General features: G+C 50.0%; 1 protein-coding gene across 1 annotated transcript in view; it reads right to left on the minus strand.

The window, feature by feature from the left end:
- GABBR2 (gamma-aminobutyric acid type B receptor subunit 2) overlaps window positions 1-19,919 on the minus strand; it is a 350,606-nt gene that overhangs the window by 58,826 nt on the left and 271,861 nt on the right. The window contains exon 12 of the mRNA XM_043566839.1: window positions 6,343-6,450. Coding sequence (XP_043422774.1) covers window positions 6,343-6,450 — 108 coding nt within the window. The remainder of the gene's footprint in view (window positions 1-6,342; window positions 6,451-19,919) is intronic.

Below are 19,919 nucleotides of genomic sequence, written 5' to 3' on the forward strand. Positions count from 1 at the left end.
AACTCTGCGTGACTTGGTTTTGCTCATCACTGTATTCTTAGTGCCTGTCTGAGGCCTGGCATAGGAAAAGTGCTCAATAGGCACTGGTTGATGGATGATGGCCCAGGAAAATATGCCCTGAGCACCCATGCAGGGCCAGGCCCTGTGCTGGGCACTGGAGATGCAGAGATGGACAGACCCTGGTGCTGCCCTCCAGGGTTAGGAGGACAGACAGACTTGCCAGGGATGATTACAAGAGGGTACCGGCAGGAGAGGAGGTGACTTCACAGAGGAGTTGCTGGGGGCCACTGGGGAGAAGGGAATGTCAGACAGAAGAAGCAGCTGGGAGAGCTGAGGGGCTGGTTCAGGGGAGTGAGCGCATCACATCGCCCCTGCTTCAGGATTCTTCTATGACCCCCCCCCCCCCTTACCGGGGCAGGGAGGATAAATCCAGCCAAACTCCTTTGCTTGGCATTCAAGCCTTTCCCAAGAGTGGCCTAACTATTCCCCCCACCCCACACACACACGGACTTGTTAATGCTTAACCACACCCTAGTCTCTGGCAGAGTTGTGATTTTTGCCCTCCAGACCTTTGTAGGTGCTGGTTCTTTTGTTTGAAACACCCTAATCTTTCTGTGAGAGATTTTGTGTGAGTGGGGTGGGTGGGGGTGGCTAGAGAGGGGGCTAGTGAGGTGGAAAGCCTGCATGACAGGGGGCTGCCGGAGGCTGAAGCATCATTAAGCAGTAGAGTCATGGGGAGCTCTCTGCAGCCTGGAGGGGTAGACCTGAGGCAGGGAGCCTGCAGGAGGAGGCCAGTTAGGAGCTGAGACAGTTGTCCCGGTAAGCAGGGAGGAGGCTGGATTCAGAGACACCGTGATGGTCAGGAGGACGCTGGTGCCATAAATAGCAGGTAGGCGGAGTGGCTGGCTTCAGTCTCGAGTCCGCTCTCCCTCCCCAAAACTCCCCCACCAGCAAGCGCTAGCATGTCTCACAGGGTCTGTGAGACAAAAGGTCTACGACTCTTCCCACAGTCTACCTTCGAGGAGGCAGTGACCTTGAACGTGCGCAACGCTTTTATGTCGGTGCACACTGATGCCATCACACTGAGTTCTCTCTCTGAAGCTAGGAGGCTACCAGTGCTCCATTGTCCCTGAGTGCAAAGGCATACAGTAACAATGACTGAGCACAGGTTCTGGAATCAGATCTAAGTGTGACTCTTACTAATTAACCGTGTGGCCTTGGGTAAGTTTCTTAACCCCTCTGAGCCAGGTTCCTCATCTACCAAATGGAAGCAGTAACCACACAAACGGCACTGGATTACCAAAGTCTGTCTGACTATAACTGCTCAACAGCGGTTGGCTGTTTTTATTAAATGTCACTTTCCATTGTTGTCTAGAGCAGGGGTCAGCAAACCATGGATCTGGCCCACTGCTTGTTTTTGTAAATAAAGTTTTATTGGAACACAGCCATTCCCTCGGGCTGCTTTCATTCTCCACCAGCAGAGTTTAGTGGTTGCGACAGCAGCTCTGTGGCCTGCAAAGTCTAACATATTTACTATCTGGCTTTTTACAGAAATAGTTGTCTGACTCCTGGTTTACAGAAAAGAGCATTTCTTTATTTCTTTAAGAGACTTCAGATATTTTGACTGATTCGAATTGGCCTTCTGCTAGGACCAACTCATTGCCTAGTTCCAGGGATGCCATTCCAGGGGGAATACAAAATGAAAGGTGCCTCCTGGAGTTGTACACAGCATATCACTCAGGTAACCAGTACTCCCTGGTGAAGCTGCCAAAAACCATTTTGCCGAAGCTAAGTCCACAGGAAGATCTGAGGTGATGTGCCCATGTCATTGTCTGCAACAGAACCAAGTTATATTGGTAGCGAGCTTCCTTTTGTTTTTAATTACAAAGAAAGGTTTTTTAAGTACTCTCTATACCCATCGCGGGGCTCGAACTTACAACCCCGAGATTAAGAGTCTCATGCTCCACTGACTGAGCCAGCCAGGCACCTCTGTAGTGAACTTTCTTTGTCTTTTTTTTTTTTTTTAACGTTTATTTATTTTTGGGACACAGAGAGACAGAGCATGAACGGGGGAGGGGCAGAGAGACAGGGAGACCCAGAATAGGAAGCAGGCTCCAGGCTCTGAGCGGTCAGCACAGAGCCCGACGTGGGGCTCGAACCCACGGACCGCGAGATCATGACCTGAGCTGAAGTCGGACGCTTAACCGACTGAGCCACCCAGGCGCCCTGTGAACTTTCTTTGTCTTAAAAAAAAAAAAAATCATCTGCCCCCGGAACAAAACATCTCATCTCTGACCTACTGCTCTTGTCTCAATGTTTCAATTTGGTCCTAGTAAGAGGCAGAATAAAAACTGCACTAAGTCTCCCAATTCAAGATTGTATGATTGAGTTTTAGAAAAAACTAGAACATGCTATAAAAATATCAGATTTGGAAGCAATAAGTCACTGCATGCCAGTATATCCTTTAATAAGCTCCTTTTCCTTTAGCGTCTTTAAAAAATGTGGCCATATGGGGTGAAGTTCGTGCTTGTATGTCTGGGAGGGCATGCCACTGTGGATGCAGGGAGAGGAGGCGGGAGCCAGAGAGGGAAGAAAAGGACAAAAAGACTATGCAGAAAAGTGTATATTGCATTTACAAACGTCTGTAAATCTAGTATATGTGTCGGTAAAAAAGTTAAAGGGTCCATCTTACAAATAAGTCTAAACTGAAAAAAAAACCCTAATAAAACAACAACAATAAAAACCAACCTTGGCTATATAAAAGGTCGGAATCATGGAGAATCCAATCCTACTTTTGACCTGTAATTGCCGCAACCCTTTTAAGACCACCTGGTTGCCGAACTTGAGCTTTTGATCCATATAAGGCATAACTTTCTCTTCTACCTCCTCTTATTTGTTGATAAGGGATGCTTGGGGGCAGCACTGCAAACCTGTTCTGGAAAATGCCTAGAAAGCAAAACTAGAGGAAAAAGTTTCTCACCCTGGAACGGCGTGCTCATCTGGCTTTAGTCATTTTTGTACTAGACAAAATGGGTGACCAAACCTTGTACACAAAGCCTGCGGCGGTCTGTCGGATAAGCCCCTTCCTGGGGTGCCTGGTCCCCCAGCAGCCTGCGTTCTGTTTGCCCAGCCGCCCAGCCAGCGAGTCTCCCGGCTCTGGCAGTGCGTGCAGCAAGGTGTGGCTACATCCCAGCTCCGCCCTCCGTGTAGCTTTCAGACAACTAAACTCTGAAATCTTCCCTGACGTGTTTTGTCAATTGTTGCCAGACAATTGGAGTGTTCTTGCTCAGCGATCACATGAGTAATGGAAAATAAAGGCTGGTTCTTGATTACAGATGACAATATGGATGAATCATATATTGACACAAAGGAATCAACATTGTGATTCTTCAAAACCAGGATGGAGTTGCCGTAAATGGCAGAGCGTCTCTAACCACAGCCACAGCGCAGGAGGGGCCCCAGAAGTCACTTGGTCACTTGGAGCCTTTTCAAACTTTGATTGCATCAGCATGGCTGGGAGGGCTGGCCTCCACCCCAGGATCCTGATTCTTAGGGCTGGAGTGGGGCTTAAGAATCTACATTTCTTTCTTCCTTCCTTTCTTTCTTTCTTCTTCCTTCCTTCCATGTTTATTTATGAGAGAGAGAAGTGGGGTGGGGAACCAGTGGGGGAGGGGCAGAGGCAGAGGGAGACAGAATCTGAAGCAGGCTCCAGGCTCTGAGCGGTCAGCACAGAGCCTGATGAGGGGCCTGAACCCTTGAACTGCAAGATCATGACCTGAGCTGAAGTCAGACGCTCAACCTACTGAGCCACCCAGGCTCCCTAAGAATCTGCATTTCTAACAAACTCCCAGGTGATGCCTCTGTTGCTGGTCCAGCCCACACTCTGAGTGGCCCTGGCAGATCAGAGATCATCTACCCTGGCTGTATATCAGTATCACCTGGGAGAGTCTAAAAACTCCTGATGCTCAATTCCAGCCACAGTGAGGTGGTTTCATTGGCCTGGGCTGGGTCGCTTCTTGGAGTTTAAAGCTCCCATTTGATTGAAATGTGTAGTTAGGTCTGAGAAGGACTGGGTGGCCAGGATTCTCATTTTATAGATGGAAAGGAGTTGTCACAAATACTGCAGAGGCCCATGAGGGAGGGCCCTTCCAGTGAACATCAGCAGTGGGTGGCAGGGACAGATTCTTTCTTCCCTCTAAATGTAGCCTGCAGTTTCCCTAGGTGGTCCAGGTATGGGGCAGGGGGTAGAGGAGAGAGGACAGTCCTCCCTCATCTGGACAGCAGCTCCTCAAGCAGCCCTGGCAGGTGGAGGGGCTGATGGATGAATGGGGCCACTGGGTACCAGGCAGAATCACAGCTCAGGAGACAGGACCATTTCGATATGGCCCCATTTTTCAGATAAGGAAACAGAGGCCCAGAAAGATGAAGACATTTGCTGAGAGACCCATAGCAGGTCGGTGGTGGGAACAGAAGGGAAGAGAGGCTGCTTTCCTGCTTTGTCTGTTGGCCCCTGTGCCTTGTTGCCTGCTGCAGGTGCCAGGGCTCATAACCAGGCAACCGAATGACAAATGCAAGTTTGGAGTGAAGACTCAGAACAACAGCGCCCTTTGTCAAATGGGATATGGGCACAATGCAGGATCTGCAGAGGAGAGGTCTGTAAACAGGTTATACCCATGTCAGGGGTTTAAAAAGTGTGTGTGTGTGTGTGTGTGTGTGTGTGTGTGTGTGTTTGTGTGTGCGCGCTGGGGTGGTGTGGGTGGGGATGAATCAAGAAGAGGCTTTTCGGAAAGAGGTGTCATGATGCTATGAGATCTCTCCCCACAGTGAGAGGATGGTTATGTTTCCTCCTTGACCTCACATGAAGAGGGAGGCTTTAAGGAGAACACTCAGACGGCTTGACTGATGGGCTCCCTGCAGCTCAGGGGAGCCTGAGACACCTGAGGAACCCGAGGTGACCAGTTGGCCAGGTGCTCAGGGGGTGGGACAAGGGGACAGCCGTGCAGTGCGGTCAGCCAGCACTCCTCGAGTTTGGATGAGCGAAGGACGCGTGTGTGCTTTCCTGGGCACCAGATGTGGGCCAGGGAGGAGGGAGAGCTGGCCCTGTCCAAGACCTGCTAGAGGGGCGAGGTGAGCCCCTGAGTTCGGAAGCCTCCACACGCCTAGGGAAGAAGCCTCACATGGCCACCTGGGGGAGTATTTCGCCCATGTCATGGGCACCATAGGAAGGAAAGTCCCAGTCCCAGGGTGGGGGTGGGGGGTGGGGGCTTTGAAAAGCCCACAGACACACCCTATGACAGTCTAAAGCACCTGCTTAACCTCTTCCAGGCCCAGTAACCCCAAGGGCAGCTCCTGGCAATGAACCTTCCACCCTTCCCCCACTCCAAGCTCCAGCTCCGGAGGGTACAGAACCCTTGGGGATAGGACGTCAGGGAAAAAGCTCAGGCTGGCAAAGGGGAGAAGCTGCCCGCCACACCCCTTCTCCCAGGGCAGGCAGCTGGCCTGCTGCAGGCCTGAGCTGGTGGAGGCAGAGGCTGTGCCTCAAATGCAGTTTGAAGTTCTGAATATTACGATGGACTCCATATATTAGCTGCTGACCAGAGGGCCTTCAAAGTCATGAGACTTGCCCGAATTTTTATCTAGGAGCAAGGGAAGGACAGTACCACTGGTTAAGTTAAAACGACAGTGATGGAGAAAATTTCTCCAGGAGTTCCACCGAAGAGCCAAGCTGAGTCAGCATGCTGGTTAGACTCAGCCACGTGGATGGCAAATACTTTCCACCCACACGAAGGCAGGGCTCCTGTCCTCTAAGGGCCTCTTTGAAAATAGAAACATTAAATTTGGTCTGTGTCCTGTTTCACTCCCCTCTTTCAAGGGCTTCTCATTGCCCGGAAGTTCAAGTTCAGATTCTTTACCGTGGCTCCTCTGACAGCCTGTCCCTGTAAACACCATGCCCTGGCCATAATGAACCTCTGCCAGCTCTGTGAACACACCCGCCTCCGTGATCTCCAACCCAGGCCTCCGCGCACACGGTTCCCTTGATGGGCCTCTGCCCAGCTAACCCTCACTCCCCCTCCAGGTCTCCACATCAGTGTCACTTCTTGCATGAAGCCTTGTCTGAGGGCTCATACCCCTGTTGCCCCTATATCTTCCCAGCCAGCCTTATCATCATGTGTTGTAAATGCTTTGTTGCCCTACAAGGCTGAAGGTGTCAGGGGTGGACATCGTGTTTAGCTTGAATCCCCAGCAAATAGCCCAGTGCTAGGTACACCGTAGGTGCCTAATAATATTTGCTAAATAAACTCTAAGTGAACACTGCAAATATCCTGAAACAGGAGTGATTACCTTCTTCTTCATTTTCACATTTTTGAAGATGGCGTGGACCCTCCATGTCTTTGCAAACATTGCCCCAAACGCCGTTGTGTAGCCCACGGTGAGAATCCAGGTCCTGACCTAGAGGCCATGAGAAAACAGAGACATTAACATCTCCTAGGTGGACCGACTTCACCATCTATTAGAGCGTCCCAACAGAGGGATTCTAGGTAATAGACACTCAGACATTTTATTCTACATACTGTGGCCTTTCACTAACCATCAAGACTCCTTCAATCACATCTCAATTTGATAGACATTTAGTTCCATCAGCCACATGCCAGACCCAGAGCCCTGGGCACAGGGGACTGTGAGATTCAAATTCTCCCTTCCATGGGCCCATAGTCCGGAGTGGCAGACAGAGGCACAGAGGCTCCCAGGACCACCAAGGGACCACTGAGGGGCGACAGATCAGCCTTCTTGTCTTCCCTCCCTCCTTTCCTTCCTGCGAGCCCTCTATGTGAGGAGACAGACCTGCAGAGGTGAACAAATGGCTGATTTCTTGACTCCTCACCTGAGTCTATAGGAGACCAGATGGCTCTGGGAACCTCTTCTACAGGACTCCCAGCTCCCGGGTTGTAGGCAGAGGGTAGGGGAGGACACTGAGCCGCAGGGGCTGAGACTGGGCAGGAGAAGCATCCTGCTGTGGCCCTTCTCCAGCATTCAGCAAATCGACCACTCTGGTGGAGCAGGGGAGGACTCAGCCAGAGCTGGATCCAGGGTAGCCATACCCACCTCCAGGCCACAGCAGGAGCTGTTCAGTTACAGAGGAAGGCTAGAAAAGGACCTGCTATGGGCCTGTCTCCTTGGGCCTTTGGAGAAAGAGAGGAGCGAATGCCGCCTGGGTCCTACCCACCAGCCCCATCTGCCACGGTCAGACTATGTGGTTCCTACTTCACTGTGGACCCCAGCGTCTGGATACTCAGCATCAGGCCAGCCTGGTCCCAGTGGTCATACTTGGACCTTGGGACTAAGGCCCTATCTGGTTCTCACCTGTTCTGCAGGACTAAATGTCTCCTGATCCCCAGCCCTGGCTGGTGAGTGACAGGAACTGTCAGCCCTGACTGCTGCCTATAGCCTGGAGCCCTGCAGGCTGGGATGGCCAGCCACCATCTGTTAGGTTGTGGGGGCCTCCTGGGTGCCTGTTCCCTGCCTGCACTGCCATCACGGCCAGACCCCAGTGTCTCCAGACTCCACGCTCACCGGCTGGTCTGGACACCCTCCAAAACCTAGGACACTGGCCCAGCTCCAGGCCACGCGCCACCGAGTTCTAGGGCTTCCTGCTCATTGGGGCGAGAAAGCTGTGTGTTCTGTGAGCTCCAGTTCTAGGCTTTGGTCTTTCTTCTGCTTTCCCTCAGCACTGCTGAACTTAGTTCCCTCTGAAAGATCCCCACTGGCCTCAGCTGAACACAGCAGGAAGGTGAATGTTAGTAGGACTCAGAGGGAGACAGCCAGGCTGGAGCAGACAGGCCAGACCCTCGGTGTGCAGAGGAATCAGACACAGCAGGTGTGCCCGGCTGCTATAGGCCCTTCCAGCCCAGGAGTGCCATCAGCACAGGTAAGAAGTTCCCAGAAACACTCCCAGATGAGTTCCTTCATGGAGTACCTCTACTCTGCCTTTCTAGCAACTTGGCTCTCCAGACTCCAGTTCTACAGAGAAAGAACATTTCCCCTTCCCATTTTATTTGTTTTTTTTTTTTAAGTTTATTTATTTATTGAGAAAGAGAAAGAGAGAGAGAGAGAGAGAGAGAGAGAGAGAGAGAGAATGAGAATATGAGTAGGGGAGGGGCAGAGAGGGAGGGGCAGAGAGAGAGAATCTCAAGTAGGCTCCATGCTGTCAGCACAGAGCCTGACATGGAGCTCGATCTCATGAACCGTGAGATCATGACCTGAGCCGAAATCAAGAATCGGATGCCTGACCGACTGAGTCACTCAGGCACCCTTCCATTTTACTTGTAAAAGTAGGACGTGACTGGGTGGATGGCAGAGCCGGCCCCCTAAGGAAGGACAAGAGCATCGCAGCAACTGTTCTAAAACACGGTCGTGTGAGGTGTGGGTGCTGACAATAGGATAGGGAAGGACTTCACTTTTTTTTTTTTAATTTCAAAAACAAGGACAAATCAGATAGGCAAGAATGAATAACAGTACTTTAGAGAAGGCACAGGAGGGTCACATTATTACGCATATTACAATACAACGATGCAAGAAAAGTAAACAGAATGGGTATGGGAGGAATAATTCTCAATTACTGGGAATTTCACCCTGAGCTTAATCAATGACCAGATCACAAATCCCTGGTCTGTCAGAGTTGCATAGGACCTTACAGATCATTCATTCATTCACTCATTCATCCGTTCATTCAATAAGGATTATTAGGTCAGAGGCTAAGAATATACTGATAAAAACAACAAGTAAAACAACAACAACAAAACAGAGTGGTTTTTTTGAGCCACCAGTTGAGTTGGGAAAACAACTTTGCAGATGAATAAACTCAGACACTCAGGGCATTTAAGGTATTTCTCTCAACTGGGATGCCTGGGTGGCTTGGTGGGTTGAGCATCCGACTTCAGCATAGGTCATGATCTCACGGTTCATGGGTTGGAGGCCCGCGTCGGGCTCTGTGGTGACAGCTCAGAGCCTGGAGCCTGTTTCGGATTCTGTGTCTCTCTCGCTTTCTGTCCCTCTCCCCCCTCAAAAATAAACATTAAAAAAATATTTCTTTCAACCACTCCATACAGTTGCAGAGCTGAGCCTGGAACCCGGTGCCTTGCCCCTGCCCAGCCCTCCTTCCCCCACGTCATGCTCCTCCTGCCTTTCCTGACTCAAAGCTGGCTCATCCAAACCCAGAAGTCAGCTGTCAAAGGGACAGGACACATCTAGGGGTAGCTGCCAGCCCGAGAACACTCTCCTGGGAGATCTTTACACACTTTTTATACTGATGGGTTGGCAGGACCATTAAAACCAATGGCCTCCAAGTGTTTCGACCATGTTCTCCTATCAGAAAAACAATCTGAAACATGAACATAAATGCAGTGTGGAAATTTACCAAAGGATGGTAGGAGATGAAATCATATCATTTGATTTTTATGTGGCTGACAAAGATCTCTTATTTTGGGTAGAAGTGTCACTCCAACGTGCTTTGCATTATTATAGTTGCTTTGACTTATGGGTTCTCTGAAGTAATCGTTTTGGGGTGATTTGTCTGTTTTGGAAGACTCAGTTCATTAAGACCCAATAATACAATTTAGTTAAAACCTGATAATGTGAGTCTAACCTGGCATCTGAAAATGGCAACATGTTGCCATAAGTGGGAAGTGAAGAATGGCTGAGGGGGCCTGGGCAGGAAAGGGTTAACACAACAGGCCTGAGACCGTCCTTAGAAAGTCCTGGTGGCAAGGTCGGCTCTCCACTGGCCCGTCTGGGACCTTGGATGTGGGGATGGTTCCCACCATCCCCTCAATGATAAGAGGTGACTCTTTGCCTGAGCTGTTTGTGCACACGCCGTGGTTTCCTGCACACCTGCTTTCCTTCCAGGAGCCTGGAATTTTGGTATGTGCTAAGCCGGTGCCCACTAAAAATTCCAGGAACAGTCTCTAGTCAGTCTCCCCGGGAGATGGCTTTTCACATGTGTCGCCACCATCCATTGCTTGGGAATTAAGCGTGTCCCGTGTGATCCACTGGGAGAGGCTCCTGGAAGCTTACACCTGGTTTCCCTCGGACTTTGCCCCATGTGTCTTTACCTTTTGCTGATTCTGCTCTATATTCTTTCTCTGTAATAAATCACTGCTGTGAGTGCAACCATATGCTGACTCCTTCTAGTGAATCACTGAACTGGGGGTTGTCCTGGGGACCCTTGGCACAATGGCCCATTGCTGTCTCGCATAATGGATTGATCAACCACGCTGTTCTCTGGAGAGTTCCTGCATCAGATTCTTGGACACACCTGCCGCACCGGGACTCCAGGGCCAGTCCAAGTGTTAAACCTTAGGAAGGCTGAATTTCTTTCGTATTTTTCTATATAAAAAAACAAAGATAAATAAAAGCTGTACTCTTCTGCAAGACAATCCCAGTGGGTCACCTTGCACGCTGTGGTGTTCATATCTGATTTAAAGACAGCTCTTCAGACCATGATGAAATAAGACTGGAAGAAAGAGTCTGAAAGCAAGACAGTGGGACCCCCACCATCAGAGCTGCCCTTCCCAGGCTGGGAGAGGCCTCTGCAAAAGGCATGTGATTTCTCTCTCCATTCCTCCACCATCTCTTTAAGAGGCAAATGGACCCTTGGGTTCAGACCTGGACCCTCCTTGCCTCTAAGGGTTCTCCCTGGGTTAGTGTCTCCACTCTCAGGCTTCAACCACTTTTTCTGTGCTGACACGTCTCTTGTGTCTTCCCCAGCTTCTGAGCTCCAGACCTGCATAGCCCACTGTCACCGGAGACTTAGGTGACACCTAGCTGTGCATAAAACTTCACACTGCACAGCCAAAGCTGAGTCCATCGGTTCCATTTCCTTCCAACTCTGGGAGTGGTGCCACTATCCACACTATTCACTGTCACCCAGTTAGGGACCCCGAAGTCCCCCTGGGGAATCCTCCCCACCTTCACTCTCCTATTCAAATGCTAAGCCCAGCTTCTGTCTCACTTTCCACCCAGACTTTCTACCCTCCTTGCCTCTTGCCCATCCATCCAACCCTGCACCCTCCCCGCCCCCGGCCCACAGCACCGTTCTCCAACGCAAATCTAAGCGAGTCTCCTAGGTTTAAACCCTTGCCGCCCCACTGAAGGTCAGGTCTTAGCAGGGTGTGACCCCACCACCCCACACCTTTCCTGCCACCCCCCACGGGGCGCTCTGCATGCAAGTAATTCCTCACTACTTGAACATTCCTCCCCCCACCCCGACACTGCTCCGGCTCCTGCACCAGCTATGTCCTCTATTCAGAATGCCATTCCTCTCTCTGATCTCCTTCACAAATTCTTATTTTCTGTCCTCCGAAATCCAAACTCATGAGCCACCTTCTCTGAGAAGTTCTTCCAGATCTTGCAGGGAGATCACAGCTGCCTCCTCCTTGAGACTGGCGCCCTCACACACGTTTCTGCTGTGCTGGTCACACTGAAATGCGGTCTATCTGATTATCTGTCTGCCTCTCCCACAGGATAGTGCTACTGGGGGAGACGGCCTACAATGCTCACCTTTAAATCTCTGGAGCTAGCGCTGGGTGGGGTGCAGGTGATCAGGCTGGATGCACCAGCTTAGGAGGTAATGAGCTCTTGGTCACCAGAAATGTGCCTGAGCCAAGCACACAAAAGGAAGACCAGAGAGGGAACTGGAGCATTTGAAGGCAAAAAGGCTGAGTTCACGGCATCCGTGGTCCCTTCTACCCCAAATATTCTGTGAGGTAGTGAGATCCCCCATCATTCCACATATTCAAGTAGAACGTGGCAGACCCCCAGCCAGAACACTGTAGGGTCATCTCCTGCACTGAGGCATTTCCTGCACTTACTTGATGATGCCCAAGCATCTCCCTTCTGTGTGTCTCTATGATGCCAAATAAACCAGAAGGTTCTGAGGGGCTCTAAGGGTTCTGTTTCCAATATGTCACTTCTAATACAAGTCTCTACTGATTCATCCACACAAGACAAATAGCTACTTCACTTTTTCTCCCAAAGCCTTAAACATATTTACTTTTCTGCCATTAAGGTCTTTCTTTTCTCCCCTCAGCCATAAAGTACCCCCCGCCCTCCACCCACTCCCCTGCACACTGCCTTGAACACAGACGTCCATGAGGCAGGGAAAACTTGAGGCAGGTGATACCCGTATCAGTCTCGACTATGAAAAAGGGAAAAAACAATCAGCCACATCTCCAAATGGAAAGAAAAATCTATGCCCAGAACAATTCTGCTCAGCTGCTTGTTCAATTGATTTTGGGAAGGCCCACCCGGCAGAGGAAGGGCTTTCGTCGCTCTTTGGGGGAACCAGCGTGCAAATGGACACACAGCCTCTCTTGCAGGTCTGTTCTGACACAGCACTGGGACTGCTGTGCTCTAGGCCTCCTGTCACTACAGAGGCATGTGGGCTCCGGGCCGGGAAGTCACATAGAGGAGGAGCTCTGGTGTGGCTGGTTGGACGCTGAGGGGCAAGCCGCCTTCCTGTTGTCCAGAAACATTCCAAAAAAGGGCCTTTTGTTTCATTCTGATCGTTAACCCAGGCAACCAATAGTGAGATGGCAGGGAGAGAAGACTCAGACTGTCCAAAAGCAAGACCCAAGCTTCCGTTATGGACATCTTCCTGGGGCAAGGGGTGGTGAAGAGATTTGGTGTGTGTCCTGAGGCAATAAGCCTCTGAGGAGCATGCTCCAAAAATTATTCCAGAAGCCCCTGTCTTGCCCAGGGTCCTGTGAGCAAGATCGGAATAGGAATTGCCCTCTGGGGTTTGGAATACAGCAAAGTCTTTTGGAGGGGGGTATGATTCTGGGGGCCATGGGAGATGGTGGGCGCAAACAGGGTACTCTGGGACCAGCGGAGGCATCTTAGGAGCCCTGGGGCAAATCAGAGAAAGGACTCCCTTTTGGGAGGAGGAATTTCTGAGAGGCACCCGCTCGGGGCCCTGTTTGAAAGAACTCCCTCCTGAAGGCCCTCCCAGCTAGAGAAGTGAGCAGATCACAGGATGAAATCCAGCTCCCACTGCCCCTGATGCCAACACCCTTGTAGAGTGCACAGAATGTACAGCTGCATTTGGAGGCCCTGGCTCAGGCAACAGAGCACAGAGTGAGGGAAGAGGCCTTCCTTCCCCTTCCCTCCAGGACCCCAGCAGGTGCCTTGGCTGCCAGAAGTTGGTGTATTTTCTGGATGTGCGATGTTTTCGAGATGGGTGGTGGCAGCATGGGGTGTGGGTGTGTGCCGGGTGGGGCCCCTCCTGCATCTCTAGGGGCTGAGGATGCAAATGAGTAGTTGCTGGGCCAAGACAGGAAGGGAGAGTAGATGCACCATAGTGATTGCAGCTGCTATGAAATTTGTAGGCAAGTAAGAGGCATCCTTTAGGACTTCTAAAAATTCTGAGGGCTCCCCTATCTAAAGTCTTCCCTGATTTGTCCCTTCACTTTTGGACCTCACTCCCTCCTGTAGGCCTGTCTCCATCAGGGCATACAACATCCTGAATGGTAGTTGTTTGTTTACCTACATCTTCCCGTCTATGCTGCCAGCTCCCTAAGGGCAGTGGTCTATGCAGCCAGCCCTGTGCCTGCAGGCCCTGGCACAAGTAGGTGCCTGGGAAATGTTGTCATGTAAATGAATGACTTATAGGACAAGGTGTGTGGGATAGGAGCACAGCATCTGCCCACCATTTGCTGGAGAGTCTGGGGAGCCTCTGGTGCCCTTCTTAGCCACCTTCGCGAAGCCAGAGGGAGCCCTTCATGACTGAAGGCCTTGGATGGCCCAGGACAGAGCAGCTGGGGTGGGGAGGTCACTGCCCTAAGAGGGGAGCTGCAGCCTCTCCAAGACTCTGGGTGGCTCCAAAAGGCATTGTCAGCTCAGCTCCAGTCCCTGTGGCTGCCTCTCTCTGCCGACCTGAACCTGCCAGGCAAGGCCGCCATCAGACACTCTGGGCATCCCCTGGCCCGGCCGTCCGGCCACCTTCTGAAATCACAAAGCACGCTACCATGGCCAGACACAAAAGCACAGGATCACAGGCTGAAACAGCCCCCAACCACATTATTACACCGGGTTATCTCTCAAATGCTTCAAAAAGAAATCCTCAGGGCACCTGGGTGGCTGAGTTGGTTAAATGACTGACTCTTCATTTCAGCTCAGGTCATAACCTTACGGGATCGTGAGATTGAGCCCTGCACTGGGAGCCAGCTTCAGATTCTCTCTCTCCCTCTCTCTGCCCCTCCCCCTGCTCACGCCCTCTCTCCTCTCAAAATAAATAAATAAATAAACAAAAAAAATCCTCAAGCAAAAGCTATCACTGACGTTTATGGCATCTTCACTGAAAACATCACTCATTCTTCCTAGACTTGAATTTACTGGGAGGCCAGGTGGATGTTCCTAGGTAGCCTTTGTCTTTTGAGTCAGAGTCAGAAAATCCTAGTATCCCAGGAGGGCTAGAAGATGACCCCTGAATCCAGTGCCTGGGCCCCAACCACCTCAACCCTTCCCAGCTGCTGCCCATCCTGAGATCATTCATACACCTCTCATGAGCAGGGTGTGGACGGCTAAGAGCACGTTTCAGGACCCAGAATCCAACCCTGCCTCCCCGTGATGGGGCTGCTCTGCTTCCAGGGATTCCAGCAGCAGCGGGGGGAACCCCTTTTCTCCCCTAACTGATGCTCAAGGGACAAGGTTTCTGGTGTTTCCATTTCTCTTCACACCTAGAGACAAACAAAAAAAATAAAGCAGGGTTCTAAACTTAACCTTTGTACTCTAGGTGTGGCCTGGGAGTTTGTTAGATATGGGGCATTTCAGGTGCACCCCAGACCTACCGAGCCAGGATCTGCATTCACCGAGATCCCCAGGTGATTCATGCACATTATCTGTGCAGGTAGAAGACAGGCTGGTGGTTACCCTTGAGGGGGGTATGGACTGGGAGAGGATGCCAGAATAGTCTGTTTCTTGATCAGGATGCTGGATGCACAGCTGAGTGTGGTTTGTGATAATTCATTGAGCAACACACTTGTGTGTGTGTGTGTGTATGTGTGTGTATACTTTAACAAAAAGTTGGAAAAAAAAGGAATCAGGATCGTCAGCAAGTGGAGGGAGATCTACAGCTAAGCCATGCTCCTCTGAGCTGCCACGAGAGTGGCCCTGGGCTGAACCAGCCTCCCCTAGCTCTCGTGTCACTTTCCAACGTCTGGGGACTCAGGGACTCATGTCGGAGAGCCCTGAGTCCCCACCTGGGTCATTCTTACCTTCCTTACCCATTCTTTGTTCTTCCCAGCCTGCCCCGCCCGAGGCCCCTTCCAGCACTCAGGGCGTCAGAAGTGCAGCAGCTTGGTTTTGACTTAGGTGGCAAGTCTGTCCCCGCTCCAGTTTTAGCAAAGCGAGGTCACATAAGGCCAGAAGTTGTCACGGACGTAACCTACATCCAACTGACCAGCACCAACACCAGTTTTCTAGCCTCTTCTCAACCCAAGTTCACTCAGCTTTATCAGTGTCTCTCTTAGCCATGTCCGTGGGGGAACACAATTATCCGGACATACTCCCATCATTCACTTACTGACTCATTCTTTAAAAAAAAATTTTTTTTTAATGTTTATTTATTTTTGAGAGAGAGCTTGAGCAAGGGAGGGAGGGCAGAGAGAGAGAGGGAGACATAGAATTTGAAACAGGTTCCAGGCTCTGAGCTGTCTGCACACAGCCCAATGCGGGGCTCGAACTCACAAACTGTGAGATCCAAAGTCAGGCACTTAACCGACTGAGCCACCCAGGCGTCCCCCACTCACTCACTCACTCACTCATTCTTAATGAAAACGGCTAACATATATTGAATCCTATTGTGAGGCAGGCACTAAATGCTTTGTAGACACTATGCCATCTAATCCTCACAACCCTATTATTATGCCCATTATCCGGAGGAGGAGTAAACTAAAGTTCAGAGATATTAAGTAACTTAAGGTCCCACAGCTGGGAAATGGTGTAGCTGGGATTTGAACACAAGCAGTTTGTAATTCTCCTATACGCTAGGTACTCTGAAATACTTGGGGATGTATCAAAAATGAATGAATAGGTCTACAAAAAACACTGAATTGTACACCTCAACAGGGTAAATTTTATGGTATGTGAAGGATATCCCAAGGTTTAAAAATGTGAATGGACAAATTTTGGGTTGGGATAAATGTTGACCACGTCCCTAAGAATTTGGTGGACCTGCTTCTCTAGTATGAACCAGCTAGCAACAAATATATATATATTTCTTAAAAAGATATATATTTTTTTCTTTTATGTATATATATATGTATATAAATAAATATATATTTATATTAATGAAATAAATATATAAATTTATATATATAATTAAAAATATATTTTTTATAAATAAATATATATATATATATTTCTTAAAAAGAACAAAATGCCTCAGACATCTCTGTAGTCCAACAAAGCTAGTTCCAAACTTCAGTCCTGCCACCTAGCCAGGTACAGCAGACTTTCGGTTTTCTGTCTGGTTAGGCAGAGACAATGAACCTCACCTCGTCAGGAGGTTGAGGGGATATGAAGGGATGTCTGCAGGTGGCCGCAAGCTGGGCCTGGTGAATCACAGAGGATAGTACTGAGTTTCGTGAGGGCTCAGGCCTTGGGGGGGCTAACGTGGCATTGCTGGCAATGCTTGAAAGCCCCAGAAACTGTTGAGACCTTTGTTGCATCTAAGCCCACCTGGGCCTCATCCTTACCGCAGAGCCCCTTCTCACCCCTTCTCACCCCTCCAGCTCATGTGGAGTTTCTGCCTAGGATTCCACAGGAAGAAAAATGCCGTTTCTCTTCCCCACCCACCTTGCTCCCTCTCTGGGTTGCCAGGGGCTGGGATTCCCGAGCCAGGTCAGCGAGTTAAGTTTGGAGTCGGCCCTCCCACCCCCCCTGGCACCGGGGCTCTGGCCCAGGCCCAGCACTGTCCTCATAGGCAGCTCCCTGCCCACAGGGGCCACGTTGCTATGGTGATTCCACTACCCACACAGTGTCCAGGGAGACTGCACAGTGTAGCTGGAGCTGTTTGCAAGACTTGCTGAAACCAGGCTGGGAAGATTCCCGAAAGGGTCAGAGGGAGCGGGGGATGGGAACTAAGTGTAGCTGTTTCCCTAGCAGTAGTTGTGTGTGTGTGTGTGTGTGTGTGTGTGTGTGTGTCCGCACGCACATGCAGGGAGTACATGCTCACACATGTAGCCACCTCCCTCCCTCCCATAATGGCCCTTCTGAGCAGAGGCACAGCCCCCAGAGAGGCAGAATCTCATGACTGTCATAGGTTTCTTCCTGAGGTGGTGTTCATGGTTTATCATTGCGTTCAGTTTCCATCTTGAAAACGGAAAGGAAAAAGGGTGGCCTGCATACAGCAGCAGGACTGACCGAACTGTGACTTCAACTACTCCCCACCTGAAGCGGCTTCATGTTCTACCTTGTCGCTTGTCCTATAAAAACTTCCTGCAGAACACAGAGCAGGATACCGGGAAACGGTAACGGTGACGGGGAGAAAGCTGCCTACCTCCTGTCCCCCTCGTTCCAGGCGCCTCACCGGAACCATCGCACTTAGCCCACACTACCATCCCGCAGGGGGATTTGTTACTCTCATTTTACAGATGATGAAACTGAGGCTCAGAGAGGCTAAGTCACTGGCCTCAGCCAGGGGCCAGTAAGAGTAGGCGGTGGGACTCACACCCGGGCTGTTCAAGATCTGTGCTCACTGCACCAGACCGCCCTGATTCTACCTCCTCCCTGCTCGCTGCGTGCTTACCGGTGGGCAGGCTGTCAGGCCCAGAGAGAACAGAATCCGAGGCACCAAGTGAAATAAAGAGCCACAACCCCTCCGGAATAGCAGGTGGGGCACAACCCGAATTGCACTCACTGGGGACTGGTATTTAGGCTCTAAATTCAAGCTTTCAGTTCCCCTTCCTGAGCGATACTGGGAATTATTAAATAGATGACCCCAGTCCTAACCCATGTACACATTTGTTCTGACCCAATTCAGTCCAGAGTAGTTAATCTATGCCTCTTCCCCACAGTCATGAATGTGGGCTCCCCTCTGCAGAGCCTCTGAAACAGCCCTGACTGCAAATAAATGAATCCTCAGGGATGGTGAGAATGGGGGCCTAACATCTCCCGAGCCCTCGCGTTCGGAGCTAATGCTGATTTGTAAAGCGCTTTATGATTTATTCATAACGCCTCGCCAGGCTTCCCAGGACAGCCTTCCCCTCACACAAATGAGCGCGACTCCCAGAACAGAATGTCAGGCTTCATTAAAAGAAAAAAAAAACCCCGGTGTGGGGGATGTCCCTTTCTTTTCTTTTCTTTTCTTTTTTTTTTTTTTTTTTTGCTCCCAAGCTTGCGTCACCTGGCGTTTGTAGGATTCAGGTCAAATTCCAGAGAGCACCTGTGTAGTAACAGCCTTTGGCCCCTGACCAGGGAGGGCATAAGATGTCAGGAGCGTCTTTCTGGGAAGAAGGGGCTCTCTCTGCACAGGATGCAGTCTTGACAGTACAGGGTGTGGGTGCTGGCCTGCAGCATGTGGAAGAGATCCCGCACCTGCTGCCGGTTTGCAATCCAGAACTGTGCAGGAGTGGACGATGCCGAGACCTTAGAGCCGCAAGTCCCATCCAAAAGAGACTGCTGTGCAAAAAAGGGCCTACTTTGCTCTTAACACCTTAACGGAAAACTGAAGAGTTGCTTTTCGATTAATGTGGCCAACACTGATCGTTTGGCCATCCCTTCTAGCTCTGGTCCTCCAGGCTGGGAATTGGATGAATTATTGCATTTGGGACAATACAGAGACCCAAATGGCTAACCCAGTTTCGAGAGATCACAGTAGTCAAAGTCCAGAAATAAATCCCAACTGCTCATTCTCATTTTACAAAATGAGCCAATGACATTTTCAACTGAGAGTTACTTCTACACAGTTGTTAGCTGCTAACGGGTAAACTCTTTTAGGAAAAAAAAAAAAAAACCAACAACAACAAAGAGGCAGTGAATATTTAAAACACGGTAATTAATTTTCAAAATAAGATTTCTAAAATTGACTAAATAAATTACCCTGTCTTGGGCTTCCTTAAGTATATGCATTCTCAGTGAGGGTGATGGAGTTCCCAAGGGGCAACCATTGGTTCTTAAATGTGAAAATACTACTCTTTCATGCATGAACTATAGATATACATATAGTACATAAACAAACATACAGTATATCTTTGGTATTAAATTTTCATGAGGAGATAATTAGAAAAAAAGCTTAAAAAGGCTTCATAGGGGAGCAATAAGGGGAAAAAAGGATTGAGAAACACTGCTTAAATAGAGAATAATGGCTCTGGGGCACCTGCGTGGCTCGGTCGGTTAAGCGTCCCGACTTCGGCTCAGGCCATGATCTTGCGGTTCACAAGATCGAGCCCCGCGTCGGACTCTGTGCAGACAGCTCAGAGCCTGGAGCCTGCTTCAGGTTCTGTCTCCCCCTCTCCCTGCCCCTCCCCAACTCGTACTCTGTCTCTCTCTCTCTCTCAAAAATAAATAAAACATTTTTAAAAAATTAAAAAAAGAGAATAATGGCTCTTTTTCTATATGACTCAAAGTCATGCACATAGACAGACATACAGACATCTCTTCATATCTGTAATGGTTGAGATAGATGGGCAGATCTGTTCCTTCATAAGTGGCTCTAACCCTGACCCCATGTATCGATCCTTTTCTGGTTGGTAGTTTTCCTCCCTCCCTTTTACAGGCTACCCAGCCATTCCTCGAGGGGCTGTTTTCTAGCAGTGGCCTGTTAAGGCCATGATCCTAATGTTGCAGGCAATACTGATGTCCCTTCCAGTCTGAAAGCAACGACATACTGCCCTGTGGAACTACAGAAATGGCTGAATGAGTTG

The sequence above is a fragment of the Prionailurus bengalensis genome, chromosome D4, assembly GCF_016509475.1.
Source record: "Prionailurus bengalensis isolate Pbe53 chromosome D4, Fcat_Pben_1.1_paternal_pri, whole genome shotgun sequence".
NCBI classification, from domain to species: domain Eukaryota; kingdom Metazoa; phylum Chordata; class Mammalia; order Carnivora; family Felidae; genus Prionailurus; species Prionailurus bengalensis.